The sequence below is a fragment of the Carettochelys insculpta genome, chromosome 11, assembly GCF_033958435.1.
Source record: "Carettochelys insculpta isolate YL-2023 chromosome 11, ASM3395843v1, whole genome shotgun sequence".
NCBI classification, from domain to species: domain Eukaryota; kingdom Metazoa; phylum Chordata; order Testudines; family Carettochelyidae; genus Carettochelys; species Carettochelys insculpta.
The window spans coordinates 26526950-26547648 of NC_134147.1; the positions used below are offsets into that span (position 1 = coordinate 26526950).

The window sequence follows — 20699 nt, forward strand, 5'->3', positions numbered from 1 at the left end:
CGATGGGCTTGTACCGATATTGTAATGATGCAAATGAAGTGGAGGGGACGAGCTGCCTTATTATGTACATAAATACACACTGGCTCGCGGTGCCAGCCCCGAATGCGGGAGAGGGAGCGGAGGAAGGGGGGGGAGCCCGACTCGAAAACTGTTGCCAGTGTGAAGCCGCCTACCCCTGGTAACCCCGCGGATGCCTTTGCGAGCCGCGCTGGGGCCTCTGTAGTCGAACCTAGGAAGGCGAGCCAGGGCCACGCGGAGCGAATCCAGCTGCGCCCGCGCCGCTGAACTTGAGCCCAGGACGCCCGCGACGGAGCCCGGCTGCGGGCAGAAGGCGGCAGGGAAGGAAAGTCGCGGGAAGGGGACAGGTAAGGCTATTGCACGGCACCAGCGCGGGACAAAGCGTCCGGGCAGCGGCGCTGGGAGGAACGCGGGGGAAGGGGAGAGACTACCCCGAAAGTTCCCAGCCGGGGGGCGGCTCTGACACGTTCTCCCCCGACCCGCCGCCCCCCGGCACTGGCTGCCCGGGTGGAAAGGCAGAATATTCCGGGGGGCTCTTCGCCAGCCGCGCCGTAGGGGGCCTTCCAGCTGACGAGGCTAATGCCGGCTGGCAGGGAACAGCTTGCGGTGTCAAATAAAGAGCGATCGCTCGGCGCTTTAAACAAACCAGGCTTGTCCTGGCCGATGATTTAGGGCACTTCGTGGGGCAGTTTTTCTTCTCCCAGAACAAATCACGGGACTGGGTATTTCTAAAAAATGCGCCGCTCTGCCGCCGCCGCCGCATACCGGGTGGGGGAAAATCGTTCGCGTGGCAGGATTGCTGTGTATGTAACACGGCTGGTGTCTTATTTGAACAGGCTGCAAACAGGTAAAGCCCCAAACTGTAATCATTCACCGACCCCACGATGCTGCCAAGGAAATCTAGAGAGGCAGAGCGCGGAACAGGGTAAAACTCCCAGGAAATAATTTTGTTCTCGTTCCCGCCGGATATAGGGGCTGTTTTAGCTGTTCGGAAAAAAAACAAAAACAAAAACATTTTCCCCCTGGCGAATCGCTCGGCGATTAAAACAAACCGAGAGGGCTGGGAATTGGGAACCGGCGGATCGTTCCTAGTTTAAAATGTAACCCCAATTATCTCGCCACTCGGGTTCAATAGAAGCGCTCCAAGCCTCCAATGCCTTTGCTGGTATATTTCGATATGAGATGGATCTAGGGCTGAAACGGATTTCTAATGAACAGTGTTTTCTCATTCTTAAACTCGCAGTCACTTTAGGATTCTCAGATACTCTCTCTTCTAATAGACGGCCGCTATTACCGCTAAAGAATGGGAGCGTTTTAAACGCCCCATCACCCTGCCAAACTAGCCCGCTCGCAAAGAGGGAAGAGCACGGATTATTGCCATGGGCCAAGAAACAAACCAAACCAAACCACTGCGAATGAATAGCGGGGAAAGCTCCCAAGATTAAGCGTGTGTCTCTACGCCGCGCGCGCGTGTTCGAACGCACACATCCCCGGAATTCCACTTTGGAACGTTCATGTCTTTCCACCGAAGGGAGAGATCCTGGGGGTTCGACTGACCCACCCCGCCCGCCTCGCTCCCATTGTTGTCAGATTTGTACATAAAAAAAAGATCCGAGGGTTTGTTCTCCCCGGGAAAGCCCCGCGTCTCCGCCGGCCTAGGGTCCGGCTCCATCTGCACCTGCTTAGCCAGGGAGCCTGTGCCGTCCCAGTCCCGTGCAGCAGATTTGCACAGCTTTGCATGTTTTAAAATGACCCAGCTAAAAGGCTTCAATCACCGCCGGTGCGTTTATTTCCCCAAGGCAGCTTTCCACCCCCTTTTATTTATTGTCCCCCCTCCTTTTGCTGTGGGGTGCGAAAGCTGGGAGGGGGAAATAAATCCATGCTGGAGGCTGAAGGGCGTGGAGGTGATTTCAATGAAAATAGCTCGAGTGCAGGGTTTGGAGCCGGGGTTGGCTTGTGTGGCGGGCGAGCCAGAATCTGGAGCGAGGGAACATCTGTATTCGGGGTTTTAACTCCGGTTTGGCCGAGCCCGAAGACCTGGGCAAGTGTCTTGGAGGTGGAGAAGTGGACCCCACTCCAGGGAGTGGCGATTGGGAATGTGGCCCTGTCTATTGCTACAGACACGCACTCACCGTTGTTAGGAAGGGGGAGAACGAATCAAGCGTCGCAGCTAGACAATTGTACCCCAAAAAACCACAGGCCCGTGTCTGAGACCGACACGCCCCTTTCTAGCCCCCGGGCCCGATCCTGCAGCCTTCCCTCGGGCGATTGCTCCATTAGCAGCACGGTTGCCTGAGCCAGAGCTGCAGGATCGGGCCCCCCCCCAAGCGCCGACACCCGCAATGCCATCGAAATAGGCTCCCGGAAAATCGAAGCCAGCCCTGAAATCTTTGGCAGGAAAGTCTGAAACCCGGCCCCGTCCTCCAGCTCCCCGAGCGCCTCGCTGGGCCCCGCGCCGAGCCCGACAGGAACCATTGTACTAAGGGGAGTACGAATCGCCCGGACTAGCCAGCCGCAGCGCTGCCTTTGAGCCGGCTGGCCCGCTGACAGCCGCTGCCGGAGGAGACTTTGCCAAGCGTGAAGGGGCGCCCGCAGCCGGGGCTCGCGGGGCGCCGAGGGAAGCCAGGGCTGGGTGGCGGCTGGGGAGCTTTCCCGGCCGGACAAATTGCGAACCGATGGCAGGGGAACCGGCCGCGTCCACCCGCGGTCAGGAGGGGAAACGAGAGCCCCGGGGGTGACCCCGGGGGGAGCCAAAGCTCCCCTACAGCCGGGGCAAAGCGGCGGACCGGACCCTGGGCGGGACGCCGTGGCCGCCTTTCGCCGAGGTCGAAGAGGACTGGCTCGGGGATCCCTTCCCCAAAGCCCCTTCTCCTGCAGCCCGCGGCGGGCAGCGGCTACCCGGCCGGGCTGCCCTGCTCCGCACTGGCCCGGGCCTGCCGCGCGGGGAGCCGAAGGGGCGCGGGGCAGGGCCCGCGGAGCGCCGGGCGGCCGCCGATCCTCGGTGTCTTAGCGCCCAGAAGCGAAGGAGGCGGCGGCGCCTGGCTCTGCCGGCCGAGCCGCGGGTCCCCTCGCCCGGGCGCAGCGCAGCGCCGCACCGCCCCGCCGGGGGCTCGGCCCCGGAGCTGCGGGGGCCCGGGGCGGGCTCCGTACCTGCTGCAGGCGCGGCGGGCTGGCGGGCTAACCCGGAACCGTGTGTCCCTCTGAGGCGCTTCTGGCCCTGAACCTGCCCAGCCCGAGTGCGGGAAGCGAGGCCCGCAGCAGCGCGGTGGCCACAGGCCTCCCCCGCCCCGGCCGGCTTCCTCCGCCTGCCCCGGCCTCCCCTCCCCTCCGCTCCGCTCCCCGCCCACTGGCGTATCCCCGGCGCCCCGCCGACCTGGCTCCTGCCGCCGCTGCGAGGGACCGGAGCCGCGGGAGAGGCAGCAGCCGCCGGCTGAGCAGTGAGTACCCCGCCGGGCGCTCCCCCGGCCCCGGCCGCTCCGGGCCTGGGCCCCGGGGCAGCCGCGCTCAGCTCCGAGCCGGTAGGGGTTAACCAAGGGCGCCGCTCGCTCCTTCCTCTCTCTCCCCGCCCCCCTGGGAGCGCTGCCCCGGCGAGCGGCCCATCGGAAAGGCGAGAAGAATGGGGGCTACAAAGGGAGGAAAAACTCCGCCGGCCCCTCGGAGCGAGCGGGGACAGAGCGGGAAGCGGCTGCGCCCCGCGGGGACAAGGCGCGGGCCCGCCCGGAGCGCCCGCCCCGCGGCAGGCTGGGTGCAGCACGCTGGAGCCGAGGGCAGCTTGTTCGGGCGTCGCGGGGCGGGCGGTCGCGAAGCCTTTGCCGGGAGGCGCTTCTCGCTCGCACTACGTGTTACCCGCGGAGGCGGCCGGTCCCCGCCTCGCCCCGTGAACGAGGTACAGGAGGGGGAAAGCGCAAAACGCTCCCCGAGGGCTGGCAGGACGCGCCCCGGCCCCGGCCCGCCCCCCCTCGCCCGAAGGCCGGAGCCGATCTCCGCGCGGCCCCAAGACCTCCAACCCCCACGGCTCAGCGTCCGAGCCCGCGGCAGCCCAGCGCCCGGGCTTGGCCGGTCCCCAGCTGGACCTGTGCCCGGGGCTCGTTGCCTTTGGTGTCTGGCGTTAGGGCCTCCCGGGCTGAAATCTCAAGTCGAAGGGGGCACCCGGAGAGCACGTGGACAAGCAGCCTGCGGCTGGGTCCGGGCGCGTCTGCTCCCTGCCTTGCCGGGTCCCCGCGCCCGGAGCCCGGACACAGGTGTCTCGGTGTGTCTCCAGTGGTCCCCCGAAGTGTTGCTGAAGCCTGTTCCCTCCCTCCCTGCACGAGATGACATCACTTGTCAATCACATTAAAATCACCAGCTGGGCTGCCAGCTCCGGCCGATCTCCCGCGGGAAAAATCGCAACAAAAAATGACGGGCGGCGAAACGGTCGCAGGACAGAGATGAAAAGTCCCGGCGCGAGAGGCCCAGTCCCGCCCCGGGAGAAACCTTTGGAACTTCTCCTTCACCCCGTTCCCCTCCCGCTCGCTGAAGCCACCGAGATCCGCGGGAATAGCGAGCGGACGCCCCCGCCAGCAGATCACAGGGGGACGCTCTGGGAAGTGCAAGGGGGTGTGATGCGGGGAGCTGGTGCCTTTGTCGCCCGGCGGCCCAGGCGGGGGTTGCGCGTGCAAAGTGGGGTTGGTTGTAACGCACCTCGGCAGGGTCTCTCCGGAGACGGCTGGGATGAAATTGACAGAGCAGCTGCTTAACCAGCCGCGTGGAGCTGGCTGCGGCTGAGCCCCTGCGCCCAAGGTCCTGGCGCGGGTCAGTCCGTGTTCCGCTGAGCGCACTCGCCGAACACAGGACCCGAGCGCGCCGCCTCGCTCCCCTGCCCCGCGCCGCGGCTGCACTGGGGCACCTGAGTACCAGCCCCTGCGCGGAGCCGGGACGCGCGGTTGGTTAACTGGAGGGCGCGGGGATCGCTGACCCCGGAGCGGGCGGGAGGCGAGGCGAGCGCTGTGTGGAGCACAGTTCCCAGCCCGGCCCCTCCGCTGCGTACTGGCCCGCGTCTGCGTGCAGCCCTTGCGCGGGGGAGAATCGAGCCGCCTCGCGTGTCCCGCGGGGGAGCGCGCTGGTTCTTGTGCGGGCTGGAGAGGAGCGCGGCCTTCCCCGGGGCTCACGGCCGGGCCCTGGCAGACCCTCTGCCGCCAAGCCGGGACCGACACGAAGTGCCAGGGCACCACTCAAGCGCCGGTGGCACCGGACGCCCCAGGGGGTTCTCTGAGCCGGCAGCAGCCCCAGAGAGGCGGCGGTAGGGTGGCCAGACCGGGCACGGCTGGGAGTAGCGGAGGAAGCTGCCGTGGATTTCCCGCAGGCCTCACGCACGGGCTGGGCTTCCCTCGCCCTCTCCTTGTCGGTGCGCGTCGGCAGCGCAGCCGCCAGCTCCGCCGGTAACCCGAGCCCGGGGCTGGAGGGCGCGTCCCCCGGGCCGGCCGCGGGGCTCTGGCGCTCCATAAATCAGGCCGCCGGAGTCCGCGTTACGATTTGGCCTTTACAACCGATCCGGAGGAATTATCAGCTCGTTAAGTGCGATTTTATCACCTGCCCAAAGCAAACGGCCCCCAGCGCCGCCTGGCGCGGGGCGCTGCGGGGAGAGCCGGCAGCAATTCCCAGCAGTGCACGGGGGTGGCCTGGGGTCACCCCGGCACTGACATGGTGGCGCGGGCAGCCCGGCCGGTGCGTTCTTCTCGCGGGGCCTTTTGCGCCCTCCTTGTGCGGGAGCCACTGCGGTTTTCCCACCTTGTTCGGGCCTGTTGACCTCTTCGCCCCCCCGCCCGCGGGGGCAGGGCCATGAGCAAAGCCCGGTCCTGGGGCGGACCAGGGCCCGGGGGGGGGAAAGGCCTGAGGAGCCATCGGCCTGGTTCAGCCCCAAGCAGCCCGAGAGTGGAAGATCCCAGCGGCTAAAAGGCCCTTCCAGCCAAGAGGGGGGCCCAGGGCTGCCGAGCCCTTCTCTGGCCGTCCGGGCACCCTGAGCCCCACGACCTCTGCCCGGGCGCCGCTGGCAGGGGGGCGGGGGCGCGGCAGACCGACGCTCAAATCCCGACTCTCCGACGGAAAACCGACGGGAGCTGTGGGGCGGAGCGGGGAGGGGGCCCCAGGCCGCGGGGAGGTGCAGGCTCGCGCTTCTGTGCCCCGCTTCCCGCACGGGAGGCGGGCTCGGGGTGAGCTCGCGGCGGCCCCTCTCCCCCGGGCAGGGGTGCACTAGGTCTGCCCGGGCTAGTCCTGCCCCGGCCGGCCCAGCCAGGCCTCCCGTCTCCAGCAGCTGCATCGGGCTTGGTGCTGCGGCGGTCCGCCCTCCTGCCCGCCCCCATTGGCCTCCCCCGCCGGGGGCCAGCAGCGTCCTCAGCCCGGGGTCCCCCACGGCCCCTCGCCCCTGCCCTGGCCGGGCGGGAGCCGGGAGCCGCCAGAAGCGCTGCGCTGCGCGGGGCCGGGCCGGGCCGGGGCCGCAGCCTGGGCCGTCTCGGGATGAAAAAGTTCATTTCCTGGCCAATTGGGCCGCGGCGGGTGACGTCAGCGCCCCGGCGTCTCAGTGACTGGGGCCGCCCGGCCGGGGAGAAGCCGCCGCCTCTCGCCCAATTACCGCCTGGCAATCCAGCGGCCCGGCCCCGACCCCGGCCCCGGCCCCCTCCTCCGGGGACACCGGCCCCTGCCCTGCCCTGCTCCCCGCTGTCGGGGGCCGTGGGGGGGTGTTACATAACCTGTCCTGCCCTGGGGGGTGGGGGGCTTATACAGACCCTCCCCAACACGGGCCGTTCGCACTGGTGGGGGTGGGGGGTCGTACCCCGCTCACCCCCCCCCCCCGAGCCAGCCCTGCCCTGACCCCGCGGAGGCTGGGGGAGTTACCCACCCCCGCCACACACCGCCGCTGGCCGTGCGATTCTGTAACCTGGCCACCCCTCTCCCACAGCCCCATTGCCACTGCCCTGCCACGGGGTTACCTGCACAGTCCCACCGCGAGGCGCCCCCCACCGGGGTGGCTGGGGTATCACCTCCCCGCCAGCCCCTCACGCCCCCATGGGATGTGCAGGCCTCGCTTGAGTGCTGGTGGGGGGGCGGTATATGCCCAGGACACCACCTGCTCCTTCCCACCCCCCCAGCCCAACACACACACCCCCAGACCCGCCTTGCACTGGGGAGTCCCGGGAAAGCCTGTTACCCCCCGCTCACAACACCCCCCCCGGCAAGGCACCCCCATGGCCTGGGACTGCGGGAGACCCCCGGGCGTGTGTGTGATATAACCCGCTCTGACCGCTCCCCTCTCCCTCAAAGCACCAAAGCTGGGGAGAGAGGGGAGAGGGTGAGGCAGCGCTGGCTGAATTACACCGCCCGCTCGCACAGCCCCTCCGCAGCGCCTGCAGCATGCCTGGGAAGGGACTAATCCGGAGGGAATGTGCACAGGGTTAGGGGTCACTCCTAGGAACCTCTGGGCAGGGTCCCCCCCCAGGCACCTTTCCTGCCCAGCGCTGCCTCCATGGGGGGCGGGGGAGACCCTTTCCTCGCTCTGATGCCACCCTGGAAAGCTGCTCCTGTAAACAGTCGTTTCCCCGCACCTCGTAGCTAAGAGGGGCTCCAATAAAACCAAAACAGGCTTAAAACCAGCCCCCCAAACCCGGCCGCGGGCTCTTCCCGAGGCGGGCAGGGCCCTGGTCACCCCTTTCGAGTCCTCCTCTCCCGGGGCCCTCCTCCCCGGGGTTCTCCCTCCCAGGAGCGGCTGGCCCCAGGGCACAGGCAGTTAAAAGTGGGACCTTCCAAGTGTGAGAAATGAATTAGCTGGCCGCATAAGAAGCCCGTTGGTTGCCAGGGCAGTTCTGGTCCGCCCTGGAGCAGGCTTCAAACGGGGAGAAATGCATCAGCCCCAGCCCCGGACGAAGAGGGGGTTTATCAAGCGAGGGTTTAAAGGTTGGCCAGGAGATGCCTCGCCGAGCTCCGAGGCTGTTTAGTGTCTGCTCCAAACACCCTCACTGGGGGGAGGGGCTTTTCCTCCTCTTTTGGGGGAGTCCTGGACTCGGACACGGCTCAAGGGGCGCTCGGGGCCCGATCCTGCACGGCAAATCCCCCAGCCCGCAGGGCAAAGCTGTTAGGACGGTGGCGCGGGGCAGATCCTGGTGGCACTGTGGGAGACCCTGGCAGGAAGCCCGCACGAGGGCTGTAGCCTGGTAGGAGCGGCCACGCCGGGTTTGGGGGCCGGTCCCAATCCCCACCCCAAACTCCCTTGGGTTTGGCTTGCTGTTATTTCCAGCTTAGGCGAGGGTAACAAGCCAGACCCCTGCTAAGGCCCCAGGCTCTCTCGGGCGACAGGGGAGCCCTGGGCCCCCGAGGAATGAGTCCCGGTGGGATGCCCCTGGCCAAAGAGGCTGCCTCGGTTCAGAGCAAAGGACAGAGGCCCCACTCCCGGGAAAGGAAACAAACCTGTTCCTATAAACCCGCCCACGATCCAGGGGCTTTTTCCGCTGGGAGCGGGGTCCCCCGGCCTCCCTCACACACCCCTCCTCCTTCCTCGGGTGAGAGCCCTTCGCACGGCACTTGGGCTTCATCGACGCTAGAGCGTTTTGTCGACAAGCCTTCTATCGACAGCTGCTTCTAGTGTAGACGTGGCCCTGGTCTCGCCGGCTCTTTCGGGCCAGCGGACTCCCGACTGAGGTCCAGACCCCTTGGAGAAGCAGAATGGCGGCTGGGCATTTTTACGGGCAGATTAGTGGCGCAGTTACCAACCCAGTCCGTAAAACCGGGCCGGTCTGGAGCTTCTCCCAGGCTTGTGCCCGGGCACCTCTTTGGGGCGCTCCTCCCAGCCCACTGAGGTGGCCTCCCCTCCCGCCTGGGATGCGAGCGCTCAGATCCCCCAGACCGGCCGGGCTCCTCTGGGGCGTGGGAGGGGACCCGGGCGCTGCTGCGAGGCGGGCGGGGGAGGGGGGAGTGGAAGGTGGGCGGGGGGGGAGGGGCGGGAGAAGCGTTTCGGCCTTTGGCGGGTTCGGCTCTTTTCAGATGTTTGGAGTAAATTAGGGAATGTGGATTTCTGGGGCCAATGGCAGCGCGAGGCTGGGCGCAAGGCCGCTGATTGGCTGGGCGGAGGTTCTTAGCCCTGCGCGTCGCCCCAGTTCATGTCTACTGAAGTGAGTCCAGCTGGCGCCAGGGCTGACATAGGATGCTTTGGGGATGTTACAAAAAAGGCCGGAGTAAGTGGAGCTTGGCACCCGAGCGGGAGCCTGCATCCAGCCCTCTCCCCCACCTCCCAGCCGGCCCGGCCCGGCCCGGCCCCACCCGGGAGGAGCTGCGTACGTGCGGACTTGGCTTCACTCCCCTCGGACAGGCTCCGTGTGAGTATGTGGGGGGCCAGAGCCGGGGTTACTCTGCGGGGAACTGGGCTGCGGGCTGCCGCCTTCCCCCTCCCCCCCCGGACAGCCCTGTCGCTTCGCCTTGTGCCCCGCCGCTTTCGTGCCAGGCAGGAGGTGCCCCGCGCCCTGCTGCGCCCCAGCCCCGCAGAACTCCCGCGTGGATGGCTGCAGCGAAGCGGAAACTTTCGCTTCCAAGTTCGTCGCGGCAGAGGCTGCTTGGCTGGGGGGGTGGGGCCCGGAGCACAGAGCGCGGAGAGGGGACCCCCCCCAGCCCCCTGCTTCTGCGTCCCGGGACCCCGGCATGGGCTCCGGCCGGGGGGCCGCGCGGGGCTGAGGGAGGCGCGGTGCCCAGCCCTGACCCCTCCTTCCTTCCTTCTCGCAGGTGCTGCCCCGGGAGCCTCTCGCCAGCGCGGCCCTTGCGAGGAGAGCGGGGCGCGGGCCCCGGGAGCCGACACACACCTGAGCCCCTGCCGCGTGGAGCCGCCTGGGGCTAGGGCCCTTCCCAGCGCCGATCCTTGCCGGCCGCGGGGCGGGCGGGGGACGGCAGCGCCGCGATGGAAGTGGCCACGGACCAGCCCCGCTGGATGGCTCACCACGCCGTGCTGAACGGGCAGCACCCGGAGCCGCACCACCCGGGCCTGGCGCACAACTACATGGAGCCGGCGCAGCTCCTACCTCCCGATGAAGTCGACGTCTTCTTCAACCACCTGGACTCCCAGGGCAACCCCTACTACGCCAACTCGGCGCACGCCCGCGCCAGGGTCTCCTACAGCCAAGCGCACGGTGGGTGCCCGCCCCGGGGAGAGCAGCCGGAGGGGGCGGCAGGAAGGGGGGTTGCGCACAGGCCCCGGGCGCTTCCTCGTGCCGGGCGGCCCGGATATGAAAGCCAGACCGGCCGGGGAAAGGGCCGGGCCGGGGTAAGGGCCGGGCCGGGAGCCAGGCGCGCTGCGGGGGGTCCCCACCCGAGGCTGCGCGTGGGTCGGAGCGCGGGGGCGGGGGAGCCGGCCTCGCTCGCGCTCTCGGCAGGGCGCGGCTGCGGGGCCCCGCGGGGGTGGGGGGTGGGGGGCGGCCGGGCCCCGTCGTTCTGCCCAGCCCGGGCCGCGGGGCTCGGCCAGGGTCAGTGCAAAGTCCCTCTCCCGCAGCCCGGCTGACCGGGAGCCAGATGTGCCGGCCGCACCTGATCCACAGCCCCGGCCTCCCCTGGCTGGACAGCGGCAAGGCGGCGCTCTCCGCCCACCACCACAACCCGTGGACGGTGAATCCCTTCACCAAAGGGCCCCTGCACCCTTCGGCCGCCGCGGCGCCCGGCGCCATCTCCGTGTACCCGGGCAGCAGCACCTCCAGCACCGCCTCGGTCTCCTCGCTCTCCGCCGCCTCGCACTCCGGCTCCCACCTCTTCGGCTTCCCGCCCACCCCGCCCAAGGAGGTGTCCCCGGACCCCACCTCCACCGGCGCGGCCTCGCCCTCCTCCTCCTCGGCCGGGGCCAGGCAGGAGGAGAAGGAGCCCGTCAAGTACCAGGTGTCCTTGGCGGAGGGGATGAAGATGGAGAGCGCCAGCCCGCTGAGGACCAGCCTCACCTCCATGGGGGCCCAGCCCTCCACCCACCACCCCATCCCCACCTACCCCTCCTATGTGCCGGCTGCGCACGAGTACAGCAGCAGCCTCTTCCACCCGGGCAGCTTCCTGGGGGGGCCCGCCTCCAGCTTCACCCCCAAGCAGAGGAGCAAGGCTCGGTCCTGCTCAGGTAAGTCCTACCGCCGCTTGCGCTCGCGGCAGCGCCCCAGCAGTGGGTGGGGGGGTGTTGTAGGTCAGGGTGTGTGTGGGGGGGAGGGGGAAGGTGTGGTGCACTGCTGGAGGAAAGGAGGCCAACGCTTGACGTGCTCTGTGTGTGTGTGTGTGTGTGTGTGTGTGTGTGTGTGTGTGTGTGTGTGTGTGTGTGTGTGTGTGTGTGTGTGTGTGTGTGTGTGTGTATGCGCGTGCGGGGGGAGGTTGGATTTTTGTTGTGTTCGCCCTACAGCTGAGTCTCATTCACCTGCCTGTGACACCCGGCCGTGGGTAGCGCTGAGAAAGGGGGCTGGGCTGGGCTCTGGCTCCCTGCGGTGCAGCGGGGCCCAGGCAGCCCGGCCGGGAAGTGGGGACACTGGCAGAGCTCGACTGTGCAAACAGGGATTGACTCGGCAGGACCAGACAGGCGGCGGCTGAAAATCCGGGCCGGATCCTGCCGCTGGTTTCCCCCCCCCCCCCCCCGGTACAACTCCCCCGGACAGCCGGCGGGGAGCGTGCAGCCGCCGGGCCTGTAACAAGCCGCACCAAGCGCCCGCTCGCCACTGGCTCGTCCCAGGCCGGGGGCTGCACAGCCGGAGCGGGGCGCGGGACCGAGGGACCGCTCCCCGGGCGGGCGGAGACGAACGCGCTGCGAGCCGGGAGTCCGCGTTCGCGGCAAACCCTCCCAAGCCGTGTCCCCGAAGCATCTGCTCAATCCCGCTGGCCGCCGGCGGAGCCGAGTTCTGAGCTCCCCGGCGAGCCCGCCGGCTGCCTCGGGAGCTGGACCCCTCCGTTAAGAACCCGGGGATCTGATTAATGTTCCCGGGTTCTGGCCTCCCCGCTGGAAGCAAAGCAGAGGGGTGTATTGGGGAGCTGCGCTGTGCGGCCCCGGCTCGCCTCCTCCGCCTTTGAAGCGGCCCTGGGCTCAGAAACACGAGCGCGTTCGCGCATTTTTGTAACGAAAAGCTCGTCTCTTTTTTTAACCGCACCAGCTCTGTTTCAAACTGTCCTTTGCAGGGATTTGTTTTGTCCCGGTACTTGAAAGGCGGCTGCTGTTTTGTCTCTTTTAACCGTGAAAAGAAAATTAAAATGTAGTTGCCGCTTCTCTCCCCGTCTTCCTGCATTTAGAAGCAGCTCTAGGTCGAGACAGAGAAATAGATCCCTACGGGCCTTTTTTGCCCCTTAGCTGCCGAGGGTTTTATTAGATGTGGGGAAGTGAGTGATCTTGATTTTTGTTTTGTTTTAATGGGAGCCCCGCGCTTGGAACGGGGGAAAGTTCGTGACCACTCACTGTTTGTGTAGGAAAGCTAAGACTCACGACAGGACGACTCCTGCAGCTTCCTGCCCTAGGAGGGACAAAAGCTAGGAACGCAATTGCACAGAACTGCCTTCATTTTTTCACTGCACACCATGTTGTTTAAAAGCCACCCACTCCTTCCATCAAAGGGAGACACAAGCCCTGCTGAACTCTGCAAGGCCTAGTCCAGTGATCAGCAAAAAGAATTTCCTCTGCAGTTAAATACTGTACAATTTGCATGAACTATATTAAGGGAATTTCCTAAATGAAGCCAACTTGCCCTCAAACCATTAGAGACAGTGAACTTTTAGCAAATGGGTTGCTGAGGGGGAAAAGAGACAGACCTCTATGGGGTTATGTGCCACTTTCTATTTGGAGACACAAAGTGGGTGAGCTAATATCTTTTATTGGATTTTTTTTTAATTCAGGTCAGGCCACTGCAATACGGTATTGTCCCTTGCCCAAAAATTAATCCTCAAAACAAAGGAGGAAAGAATAGGAGTAAGATAAACCTCTCCACCAAATCAATATGGCATCATGAAAAAGCACAGTACAGGAAAAGCTGATTTTTGTCAGCACCAGATATGTCCTTTTCAAATGCTGCATTTCAACCAGTTTTACTACATTCAAATAAAAATAATCACTGACTTATCTAGCTAGTGTTCCCGCTTCTACGCTGCCCTGCTTTATTGTAGTAAATTGCAGCACTTGTAGAAAAGACTCCTTTGGTCCAGGTTTGGTTCCCGATAACCCTTTTTCTTCAAAATTTTTGCTGTATGTGTGTGGCAAGATAACATGTGATCTGGCTGTAGCGATGCAATAGATATGGCAGGGGAAAGGTTGCACGTTACATGGTAGGAGAGCTCTTGTTGTGCCTGAACCAATACCAATTCCATTTGACACAACAAGCTGGTCCCTCTTTCTCACCTTACAGAGAGAGTAACTATTTCTGGATCACCACACAAAGTGTTAGCTTGTATAAGAGACATTAAGCAGAGCCTTGCCACATGTACTGTAAATAATCAATGCTGTCTGATTATGCTTGAATAATGCACTGTTTTGACTTCTGGAAAATGCCTAAAGGACAATGCAAAAAGCTTTTGTGAATTTGTTTTTAAAGAAAGAAATCCGGTTTCTTCGTGTTTCCATTTAGAAGGCAGAGAGTGTGTGAACTGTGGAGCAACTGCCACCCCTCTCTGGAGAAGAGACGGCACCGGGCATTACCTGTGTAACGCCTGCGGGCTCTACCACAAAATGAACGGTCAAAATCGACCACTCATTAAACCTAAACGAAGACTGGTAGGTTTCTGTCCCTGCTGGGTTTGGGAATAAGTTATACAAAGGGACCACACGCAGACCCACCCACGGTGTCTCCTCTCCTGTGCTACAGAGCCCATTAGGGATACTAGATGTACTGTACAGGAGACTCATGTCACTCAGAGGTCACAGCATAGCCTAAGGACAGATTGCTGGGACGCCACCCATAGCAGTTGCATGCCAAGGTATAGAGTGGAAGCAGGCTCGCAGCTTTCTGTATAGTCCTATACTCTGTTTCGGTTGGAAAATGTGGGGCACAAGGTGTAGCTGCCTTTCTCCTTAGGAACACATACTTTGAACTTTAAATATCATCTTTCATTTGGTTTTTCATTTGTTCAGCCTCTTGGAGCAGTTCAGAAGTGTACAAGTTGTGAAAGGGTTACAAGCGTGACTGCACTCCAACATGTACTAAATATATCAAAAAAATTCCAACCCAAAACAAGGCAAAAAAAATCAGATGAGTCAAACCCTCTGCTCCCTGCTTAATAATTATTTGTATAAAGGTTATGAAGTAATTTTCACTCTTCTAGTCCATGACAGTATTAATATTGGTTCCCTCCTCAGACAATCCCCTAATGTGTTTTTTTTTTTTAAACCTATTATTTTTCCATGGAGTCACCTATACTTTGTATTTTCATTTGAGTGATTAAAAAAATGTCCTTTCTAAGCTCCTGGTAGTAGTTTCCTATCCGGATATCTGTACGTTAAAGATAAGGAAACTTTGTGTATCTGTTTCCTGACTCTAAAAGCTTTAGAGAGTTTCTATAGGCAAGGCATGCCAGTCATGCTTGCTGTTTTGTAATTTCTAATACACTCTACTCCACAAATAATGGGTAAAAACGCTAAGAGTAATAAATATATGTATTTTTGGAGCCATGAGATTTATAATCCCTAAGTCTCTCGGTCATATTGGGGGACATTTTACTGGCCTGGGAGAAGGGAAGGAGAGTTAGCTTTAATGATCTAATGTTGGGATGGGATACAGAGGATTTCTGCCGTGAGCCAGAATTTCAACTATGCAAGCTTCTTAATGACTCGCTTTCCTTCTAAAGTGACTGACACACACACAAAAATGTTAAGACAACAGTGTAACATTATCTGAAGTGCTTGCCAGACCGAATAGACAGGCCACAGAGTTAAGCAGCATAGTCTAGTATCAATAAGCCATTTCAAATTTGCAAACATAGCTCTCCAGCTCCTCGCATGTTGGGAAATTGCTCTAGTTTGCTCAGGGAAAGGAGTTTTGGGAGCTAGATTTCTGAGTTGTGTTTTTATGTTAAATGTCTTTATACATATATAAGAAATAGTTAACATATGGGTCTGGTCATTTGTAGGAATTGGAAGAAGATTGTCTTCATTTGAGTTTATTAATATTAGTTTTTAATTGAATGTCCAAATGACATTGTCAAAACTGAAAGGCCTGAAGTTAATTGTGTTTTGGGTTTGCTTACATGTGCATGTGCTAGGGGGTATACCCAGCCTCAGCTATGGCTTTCGGCTTTGTTCTTGTAGGCTGGCGGCAGGGCTGAAATACATACATCTCCGGGGCCTGATTCTAGTCTTATATTGCTCCACCTTCAGTGGAGTTACTTCTAATTTATACCAGCATACTGTACTATAAGTGAGAGTAAGATAAGGGCCATAATCTTCAGAGCAGGACCAATCTATAATTTGCTATTTGGCCAACTCTCCAGCAGAGCAGACGGGCAAAGGAAAATGCATGAGGAGCGGCATACAGCCCTGAGTGCTGTGAAAACCCAGTGTTGTGGAACGTTAAGTTGTGGGTTCTCTCAGAAACTCTATGCCTTGAAACGAGCACGTCTAGGGTGCAGGGAAGGATGGGCAGTCGTTTGTCCCTAGGATTTTTGTAGCCAATTGCAAAACTCCTTATGGAGCAGGGCCCCCAGGAAATTAGCACAATGCAGATGCTTTATGAATATGAATGAAAATTAATATTTAGTCCTCAGAATTTGCTGGGCTGTACAAAATGGAATATATTTTAAAACATTTCCTAGAGCATCGCTGAACCTGCCTTGTCAGGATGTCTCCCCAAAATGTGGTGTGCATTTTGTCTAGTTCTAATATTTTCTGAAATGGCACCCTTGTCCCAGGATGCGTTACTGCAGTGGTTGTCACGCAAGTGCTCATACTCAAATCAATGGGAGTTTTTCATCCATTTACATTTTTTTTCTTTCTTGCTGTTCCCATTTTGGGAGGCTGACAGATTCTCTCTGCTCCCTAAGGTTCAGCAAAGCGATATGATTAAAAGCATCAGATTGTTTTAAAAGGCTATTTTGGAGGGTTATCGGCCTGGAAAAGTGATGAATCTGGTAGAGGCAGTGGCAGCAGAATTGTTGCTGCAAGGGATGAGAGTAGGTTTAAAAGGGCACTATCAACTTAAAAATCATTGTCTGAGTCCCACTCTCTTATATTGCAGTACAAACGCCGCTGGCACTTAACAAATTGGTAAGAAGAATATTTTAAAAACCAAAATGTAGTGATTTTGAAAGTATACGGAGCCTTTCAAGAGTTGGTTTTTTTGTTTTGTTTTTTTTTTTACAAACATTAATTTCCTCCCATTATCAGTGCGGTTAGCTTTTGCATTATCTTTTTCTTGGACAAAGAAAATAGACTACTCAATTTCACTGTCCAGTTTTCAGGCAATAGCCTAATAGCCCAATATTTGGGTGTCTGTTACTGTGAGGGACCACTTACATCCAAACAAACAAAACTGAAAAAAAAAAAATTCAAAGCAACATTTCTCTGACCTTTGTTTTGTAAACAGTGTAAGGGTTAGTTAGAAATCCTATATATCAGCAGTAAATGGACCTTTCAAAGTTGTTCAGAGTAACCCCTTAATAATTTTTCTTTTCTTTTGATTAGTCAGCAGCTCGGAGGGCAGGGACCTGTTGTGCCAACTGCCAGACAACCACCACCACCTTATGGCGACGTAATGCAAATGGAGACCCAGTGTGTAATGCCTGTGGACTTTACTATAAATTGCACAATGTGAGTATTTGTTTGTCTGTGTGTCTCTGCTTGCTTAGCTGGGATTGATGCCTTAACTGCATGGCGTGCACTGGCCTTTTATTGGTTTCAGTTTTTTTTCACCCCTCAAGGTTCCCCTGGGGACTTGGAGCCATTCTTTGTTGGCATAGTGATGCTAAGTTCACTGACATTACAATATATTAGCTTGGCTTCTGAAGCTTGGTCAAATCAGGCAAAATAGAATTACATTAGTTTTAACTAAGCATGTTGTATGCACTTTCTTTCTCCAGCCATGCAGAGGCCATTTGAAATAGATTCTGGACAAAGGTCAATCCTAGATCTGGGGGAGAGGTATCTCTGTGTAGAATTTTAAATTTTTGTTTTGTTTTGTTTTGACTATAGTAAACTTTCATATCTGGCAGCCCCCAGGAGCGGGAGGTTGCTGGATATTATAATATTCTGGACAATAGATTGGTACACCTAGCAATGCAAAACATTAAAGAAAACAAAATTAGATATTAAGAAAAACAAAAATGTATGCAGAACACTTGATTTACCAACAACAGTAGTGTTGTACGCTGTAAACTTATACTGTATTTGCTGCATTTATTTGTATTTACTTTTACTTTACTGTACTTATGGAAAATGTAACTAAAATTTACTTATGGTTAAAATTTGAGAGTCCTGGATGACAGAATGCTGGATATGAAAGGGTCCACTGTAGTAAACGTTGTCGTAAAAAAAATCAATATTTAGCAGGAATCATGCAGCACATTAGAACATTATTTTAAATGTAAGTAACTAGACGTGGAAGTTTTACTCGTAAGAAACCACTCCCGTTTTAGAAGTGAACTCCATGTCAGTGTGTGCTGCCTTGTTTGATCTATTCTCTTAGGAAATGAATGGGGGGACGAAGGGTAAGCAAGCACAAGGGAAGGAGTCCATCAGCTGCCAAAATCAGTCCAACTTGTTTTCCATATCTGAGGTGTTTTGTTTTTCGTTTTGGTTTTTTTTGTGTGGCTTGATTAAACAAATCAATAAAAACAAGATCTACAGAGAGAAACACCTTGGCCAGAAGAAGTTCTCTGTCCAGGAGAACACATGGGAACTGTCCAAATATTTTCCTTTTTTTGCACTATTAGGTCATTTGGTTTGCATGAGCCTGATTTTCTCATTTCTTTCAGGTGAACAGGCCACTGACCATGAAGAAGGAAGGAATTCAGACCAGGAACAGGAAAATGTCCAATAAATCAAAGAAAAGCAAGAAAGGCTCTGAGTGTTTTGAAGAACTGTCCAAGTGCATGCAGGAGAAATCCTCTCCGTTTAGTGCTGCTGCCCTCGCTAGTCACATGGCACCAATGGGGCATTTGCCACCTTTTAGCCACTCTGGACACATCTTACCAACACCGACTCCCATTCACCCATCTTCCAGCATCTCATTTGGACACCCACATCCATCCAGCATGGTTACAGCCATGGGATAGAACCTGAGTCTCAAGAGACCCACACAGAGATTAAGAACACGGGGCTCTGTCTAACAAGACTCCGAGTGAGGAAAGATTCGGCCAAGAGGAGAACATAGTGAAGGAAAAAGGGGACCTTGCTCCAACGTGGTTGAGTTCTTAGGGCTGGACTAGAACCTTGCAATGATGGGTTTGCTGCAGAAATGCTTAATGGTGCCTGTTATGCACTTTGCCCCTCAGGTATAAGGAAAACGAAGAAATCGCTTGTTTGATACCTGCTGGCCCAGCAGAAAGCAAAGGTGGCAGAAGCAGCAGAAGACGGATGCTGGAACTGGCTGTCCTTTCTCTCTGCTATCACTGTGAATATTGTAAAGAGATAGCAGCCTCCAAAGGCAGAGCTGGCTGGTGGCCCCCTGTTACTGGATTTGTGTGGTGGACTTTGTCTGGGGGAGAAGGGGTGAGAAACAAGGACAACTTTATAAACACTTAATTTTTAAAAGGAAATAGGACACAAAAAGTTGTTATTTATTTTGCTCTTATTTTCCACAAAGAGCCTCTAACCTTCTGACTTGCATGGTCTTGTGCCTTTTTTTTTTTTAAAGGGGGGAGGGTTGGAGGGGGAAGGAGGCAACTCTGCTAGAAGAAACAGTCTGATAACAGGGAAAAGAGTTTGCTAAACAGCCACCTTGAGTCCCTTCATCCGTGTTACATACACAAATGTCTACTAAGGAAGGCAAGAGAGAAAGTGGAAGACAAAGCAAAAACGTATCTGGAAGATGGGATTGTAATGGGCCCGAGATGCGGATTATTTGACATAACTCCTGCATTCTTTTACTTTATGTGAAAGATTTTATTTAAAAATGTTGTTCCACAAACAGCCAAATAGGACAAATCACTAAAAATATCCTGAGGGGAACAATCCTGTGGCCAGTGTGAGTAACTAAAGGAGGTCTTATTATTTATTCATCTTGCCCATCTAACTTCTAGTAGCCTGTCAGCAACAGCACAAGGCGTACAAAATCTAATTCAAACACTCCAGAGGCTTAAATGTTTTGTTCTGCCGTCTTGGCAGCTGTTGCTTAAGACACAGACTAGCTGCTTTGAAAAACTCACTGCAGTTTGGCTACCATGTCCATACAAGGCCAGAGTATGTGCTGTCTTTGGGCATCTAGGCTATGCCGCATGTCCCATTTGGGAGTGAGGAAGGGCAGAAAGTGATTAAGATCACTGGACAAGAGAAAGAGAGAAAGACAATCAGTTTCAGCTTCACATATCCTTCAAATCTGAGACACAGCAGCAGCTGGGGAGGTGAAGAACGGTAACGTTCGAAGGGGGACAATTTATTTCCCATAGCACATTTTATATTTAAAAAAAAGAGTCTCCCGTTATTAAACCATAGTGTACGTAAACAATTGAAAACAAAGCTTTTGCCAATGTGAAGTGTATTCTATTGATTGTTATGACTTGATGACTCTCATGAACACAAGCTCCAGTATAACATATGATGTATATATTTAGCTATACTTCTGATGAAAATGCCCCAGTGAGCAGAGGGGCTTGATAATGTAAACTGCATAAGCTTAATTCTGTGATGAGCTTTTTCTTTTTTTCTTTCTTTCTTTCTCCTTCTCTCTCTCTCTTGTTTTTTTTTTTTTTTTTGGGGCGGGGGGGATCAAGCCAATTGTATCTTACTGCAAAAGTTCTGTTTAAAAACAAAACCAGATAAAAATGGATGTACGCTTTTTTCTAAATAAGTAAATCAAATATTTGATGAAGTAAGGACCAAGCAGCCATTGGTAGTCCTGCTTTCCTCCTTTTTCTGATTTTGGTAAGGTGCACTTTGTAAAAAAGTGGAAATAAACGAACGGGGAAAATTGGTTGGGAGATACTGTAGGAAATTTTAATTTACTGAGTTGAAATTTGGTCTTTTACCTGCTACTATGGTACAGTTGTACATTATTTGTACCCAACTCAAATTTCTGCAGGATTTGGTGGGAGATGCGGGGGAGGGGGGGCGGGGGGGGGAAGAGGAGTGGGTTACTGATACAATTGACAAAGTGCAATATATTGTCAGTCACTGCAGCGTAGACAACGGCAGTCAAGATTTAAATTATTTTGTACTTGTATCAGCATAAAAATTCTGCAGTATTTTCTGTTTTTATTCTTTAATTTTTTTAATTTTGCTCATTTTTGGATTAGTGAACTAAGTTATTGTTAATTATGTACAACATGTTTATATATTGTCTGTAAAAAGTGTATGCTTTCCTCATATTCCTTCAAGGTGAATACTGCTAAGAATAAAATTCCTTTTTTGTGAAAGCAATTGTGCCCTGTTTCGTGAAATCAAATTTCTTGCAGGACAGTGGAGGGAGGAGAGAAGGGACAAGAATACTACAGAGGGGATTATGCCCAGTCAAATGAGTATTTGAAATTTGTGAGGCTATAATGTTAATGGGTTTAGCGTTTGAAAATCCAGCCTTGTGAATGTTCAC

At 56.7% G+C, this 20699-nt stretch overlaps 1 protein-coding gene across 5 annotated transcripts; it reads left to right on the plus strand.

Annotated features, from left to right (window-relative positions):
- The first annotated feature begins 242 nt into the window (after window positions 1-242).
- GATA2 (GATA binding protein 2) lies at window positions 243-20520 on the plus strand. Of its 5 annotated transcripts, none has more exons than XM_075005322.1 (6): window positions 3377-3455; window positions 9760-10160; window positions 10520-11122; window positions 13560-13738; window positions 16640-16765; window positions 17929-20520. In XM_075005322.1, exons 2-6 carry the CDS (start codon window positions 9932-9934, stop codon window positions 18226-18228), a joined length of 1437 nt encoding a protein of 478 aa, XP_074861423.1. In that variant the 5' UTR covers window positions 3377-3455; window positions 9760-9931; the 3' UTR covers window positions 18229-20520. The 5 variants fall into 5 exon arrangements, with proteins under 5 accessions (XP_074861426.1, XP_074861423.1, XP_074861422.1 ...); XM_075005321.1 differs by lacking the exon at window positions 3377-3455 and adding an exon at window positions 9045-9359; XM_075005324.1 differs by lacking the exon at window positions 3377-3455 and adding an exon at window positions 9048-9359 and having other exon boundaries at window positions 13593-13738.
- Window positions 20521-20699: the final 179 nt, after the last annotated feature.

Coding starts and splice junctions, on each gene's coding strand:
- GATA2 (XM_075005322.1), top strand. CDS start 9,932: ATGGAAGTGGCCACGGACCAGCCCCGCTGGATGGCTCACCACGCCGTG. Junction 13,739..16,639: donor TTAAACCTAAACGAAGACTG/GTAGGTTTCTGT, acceptor TCTTTTGATTAG/TCAGCAGCTCGGAGGGCAGG. Junction 16,766..17,928: donor TTTACTATAAATTGCACAAT/GTGAGTATTTGT, acceptor CATTTCTTTCAG/GTGAACAGGCCACTGACCAT.